The sequence below is a fragment of the Diceros bicornis genome, chromosome 18, assembly GCF_020826845.1.
Source record: "Diceros bicornis minor isolate mBicDic1 chromosome 18, mDicBic1.mat.cur, whole genome shotgun sequence".
NCBI classification, from domain to species: domain Eukaryota; kingdom Metazoa; phylum Chordata; class Mammalia; order Perissodactyla; family Rhinocerotidae; genus Diceros; species Diceros bicornis.
Genome location: NC_080757.1, coordinates 13,186,819 through 13,190,917, shown reverse-complemented (window position 1 = coordinate 13,190,917; position 4,099 = coordinate 13,186,819). Strand labels below are relative to the sequence as shown.

The 4,099-nt window shown below is 51.6% G+C and overlaps 1 protein-coding gene across 1 annotated transcript; it reads right to left on the bottom strand.

Annotated features, from left to right (window-relative positions):
• FBXO39 (F-box protein 39) lies at window positions 1-3,690 on the bottom strand. Its single transcript, XM_058559287.1, has 3 exons — window positions 2,636-3,690; window positions 817-993; window positions 1-519 (listed from the first exon to the last, which is right to left on the bottom strand). The coding sequence occupies exons 1-3, from the start codon at window positions 3,659-3,661 to the stop codon at window positions 391-393; spliced, it is 1,332 nt and encodes a 443-aa protein (XP_058415270.1). The 5' UTR covers window positions 3,662-3,690; the 3' UTR covers window positions 1-390.
• Window positions 3,691-4,099: the final 409 nt, after the last annotated feature.

The following is a 4,099-nucleotide window of genomic DNA, read 5'->3' as shown; positions in this document are numbered from 1 at the left end:
CAGGAGAAATGCGTTTCTATTTGCTCCCTGGCTAGTGACCCCTTTTCAGGAGCACAGTAGCAGGAGTCAGGGTCCCCTAGGAAGACACTGCTCTGAACTGCTTTGGGCTTCCAGCTCTGTGGCTGAGTCAGGGGGTCAAAAAGCAAAACCAAATAACAAAAAGGAAGTCACCCTGGATAGTTGAATAGATAGCACTTTAAAGTCACCCGGGGCCCTCAGGTCACCAGCAGTCCCAGCCTTTGCTGGGACATTCCTGTTGGTGTGGAACTGGCGAAAAGGAGAGGGAGAGGAAGAAGGGGTGGGGGGAGGGGATGCCCCAGGTGTAGTTCTGTGAGAACCAGATGGTCAAGTTCACAGTGTTCCTGGCCTTCTTCCTGTGGAGAGCGCTCATTACATCATGGGGTAAGCGATGACGAAATAGTTAAGGTCTGAATTGATCAGCTTTCTGTACTTCCTGTAAATCTCCCGCAGGGTCCTGTCCTCTTCATTCGTCTCATATCTGTTCGTATAAATTCTCACCTGTGCCAACAGAGAAACACACCCGCACACACACAGCCCATGACTGCATCATTCAGGCACTGAAAACCATCCAAATGACGTACACGTACAGTTGTTGGCAGGATCAGGAAAAGCCCAAACCCAACTACTAAGGCAGACAGCTCCAGAGTCCCTTCCGGGGGCAGACTCAGGTGAGAGGGCTGCCCCCACTCCCTGCCTTGTCTCTGACCTTCGTCCCAGAGCAGAAGCGCCATGGCTGGACGCCTGGACACCCCTGCTCTGTCCCCGTGGAACCAGACCTGGGCTAGGGGCTCTTACCTTGAGTGTGCGCAGGGCACACTGCCCTTCTTCCTGACTCTTCAGGATCCGCTCCACAAACCTGACATCAAGGAAAGCCCAGATTTTGAAGTAAAACAACTTCCTGCAGGATAAGATGAGGAGGTGCAGCTCCTCGTCGAGAGACTCATGGTTGTTGTTGAACTCAAAAGTTAATTTCTGGAAAAGCACCAAAGGAGAAGGTGTATGTGGGGCAGGACTGGCCGTATCATTCTGCAACATCACCATGACTCAGCTTTGGGCCTGATGGCCGTGGTGCCTCGAGGGCTTTACTAAGGGATATGGGACAGTCAGTGCACAGAGAAAGAGATCTGAGGTGCTCTCATCCACAACGGCAGAACTTGGAGTTTGGAAGCAATGTGTTTGGAGTCCAGAGACCAAGGTGCTGGTCTAGCCCTGCAGTGGACTGACTGGCCAGGTGACTGTGGGCGGGCCACCATACCTCAAGTTCTTCTGCAGCACCAAAGGATAATAATGATGTCTGCCTGCCCAGTTCAGGGCTATGTGAGTATTGTCGGGGGAAGAGGGAGAATCTCCCTCTGCCCTTTTCCTTAAGGTTCTTATGGCTGGCCAAATAATTAACAAGACAGGTTAACAGGAGAAAATAATACCAAGTTTAATAACATGTATACATGGGAGAAAGCAGGGACACTGCGTTTCTCAACACAATAGCAGAAATTCTCGCCTTAAATACCATGTTCAACCAAAGACAAGGAGGATGTTGGGGGTGGGGGTGTCAGTTACAGGAGATTATCACTAAAGCACTGTAAACAAGAGTAAGGTTTATTATGCAGCTTTAAGGCCTCACCTTCCACATTGATAAGTTTCTAGAAATGAGGTCATCCCCGCTCTTCCCAATACAGAGAGGGAGATACATTTACAAATGGAGACTTCCCTTGTAAATGATTGTCTGGCAACTCCTCGCAGGGCCATCCAGAGAATGTGGCCAGAGAGAGAGAACTTCCGATAAGATGGGCTTGTTGGTGCCTTTTCTATCGTAACCTCTATCCTACATTATCTTTATAGCAGTCATGATAATAACTCCTTCCTGAAACAGATCTTTTGTTTTAAATTCTTTAGGCAGTTTGGGAGGGGAAACTCAAATATTCTTCCTGAGTTCTCTGAGTCCTTATTGTCTTCAGCTCGAAATAATCCGCATACCAGAGTGGTGCCTTCTGGGGTAGCTTGCCCTGAGCACCATCAGTATCAAATGAACTATTAGCATTTGAAGTCCCTCACTGTTAGCAGTGGTGTTTATACCCATGAACATTAATCGTCACAAGCTTCTGTGAAGTCCTTAGGAGGGAAAGAATGATCCCAACTTGACAGATGGGGTGCTGCCAGGTTAGAGAACAGCCCATACCCCTGAGCTCTTCAGTGACTTGGGTGAAATCTGGCTTTTGTTTGGTTTGGAGTCACACTGTTTGCTGCCTGCTGCTGTGACTGGGTGGAAAGGTCGGAAGAGGCTGCCAACCTGACTTACCTGTAGAGGCCCCTTCCTGCTCAGACGTCACAGCTCTGAGCTGGGGATCTAGGGGCTTTCCTTGATTGAGAGCTAACCAGAAATTTCCTTGTGTTCCACGTGTAGGAAGTGAGCAGCAGCTCCCGTCGCCTGCCGTGGTCTTAGGGGGCCGGGAGAGGCTTAGTTTGGTAACATTTCCCAGAACCTCATGTTGAGATTGAGTGAGTGTGTGCAAGCCCAACCAAGAGCAGGCAGCCGGCCTTTCCTCTGAGGAGGCCAGTAACCTGAGCGGCAGACAGACCCTCCTCGAAAGCCTCCCCGCCCTCAGGTCACACCTACCTGCAGAGTGTGCCGGAAGGTGGGCAGGAGGTCCACGAGGGTGGGCCTCATCGACCAGTCTGGGTCACTGAAGTAACAGCTTCTCAGGCTGATGCTCCTGATCGGGATCTCCTGCAAGAGGATCCGGGCCAAGCGCTCGTACTTCATGACCCGCTCAAAGAAGAAGTTCACCTTCAGGTTGGTGGCGTGCCTGGCCAGGTTGGCCCAGGACATGCCCCAGATGACCTGCCCGTGGGGGTCATGAATGTGGCATTTGATGTTTATGGTCCCGAGGGTACCGGCATTGTTCTCGCACAAGTTCTCGAGCAGCTCGTCGGAGATGCAGTTGTAGTTGAGGGTTAGGGACACCAGCTGGTGGAATGCGGCCATGGCCTTGTTGAAGCGGGGGCTGCTGTAGACGGCGAGATGGTGGCTGAAGTAGTCCTCGAGGTTGAGCTCCGACGCCACGCTCTCGTTCCTTAAGTAGCTCAGGGAGTTGAGAACATGGCAGCCTTGCTCCACGGTCAGCCTGGCCCCTTTCAGGTTGAGATAATCCAGGTGTTTGCCCATTTTCTTTAAGAAGAAGCTCAAGCTTTTGATGAAGGAGCTCTTGATGCTGTTCCTCCAGACGAGGCGGTCCAGCTCCAGGTGCTGAATGGAGAGAGATTTCAGACGGTTGTTAGTCTTGCCCAGCCACGAAAGAAGGGCTCGCATGGTGATCTGGAACTTCTTGGTCAAGACAGCGTTGTAAGGATTCAGGAATTTGATCTCCAGGTGCTCCAGGTAACGACCAAATTTCTTAACATACCAAAGAGCTGACTCGAACTCGGATGCGTGCACCCTGGAAGGTCTCCCACTGAACGTGATGCTCCTGTATCGCCAGAGCTCGGCGGAATACATCGTCTGGTTCCACTTTCTGCAGACAAGGGCCGCCCTGGACCTGTCCCTGTCTCCCAGCCACCAGAAAACACGCCGCAGGCACACATCGGGCAGGGTGGCCCAGCAGCTCTGGTCTGGCGGCTGGAGCAGTTGGCTTTCTTCGTCCATCAAGGAACAGCGATGTCAGTACAGCTGTGTGGTAGGCAGGGCTTCCAAAAATGAGGAAAGAAAAGCAATCACTCGTTTTCTGTGGGGAGGAAGAAGGAAGAGCCATTACCTGCCAAACAGAAATTAAACCCAATTGAATGAACGTGCACTGTGGCCGTGGGTGTAGTAGGCACCATGCTGGTGCAGGTGGTGCAATAATAAAGTCCCCCTACAGTCCACACCTGGAAGGAGTCACGGTCCAGCAGGGGTCTCTAAGGGACACAGACCAGGACTCAATTACAACACGGTGAGCCAAGTGGAAAGGTTTGGGCATATTCATGGTGCAGGGTAGTACAAACAGTGGGCGATGAATTCTGTCTGGGTAAGGAAGAAGTAGAGAGGACTGCTCAGAGGAGGTGTCGTCTAAGCTGGGTGTTGCAGGGTGAGAAGGATTTGCAA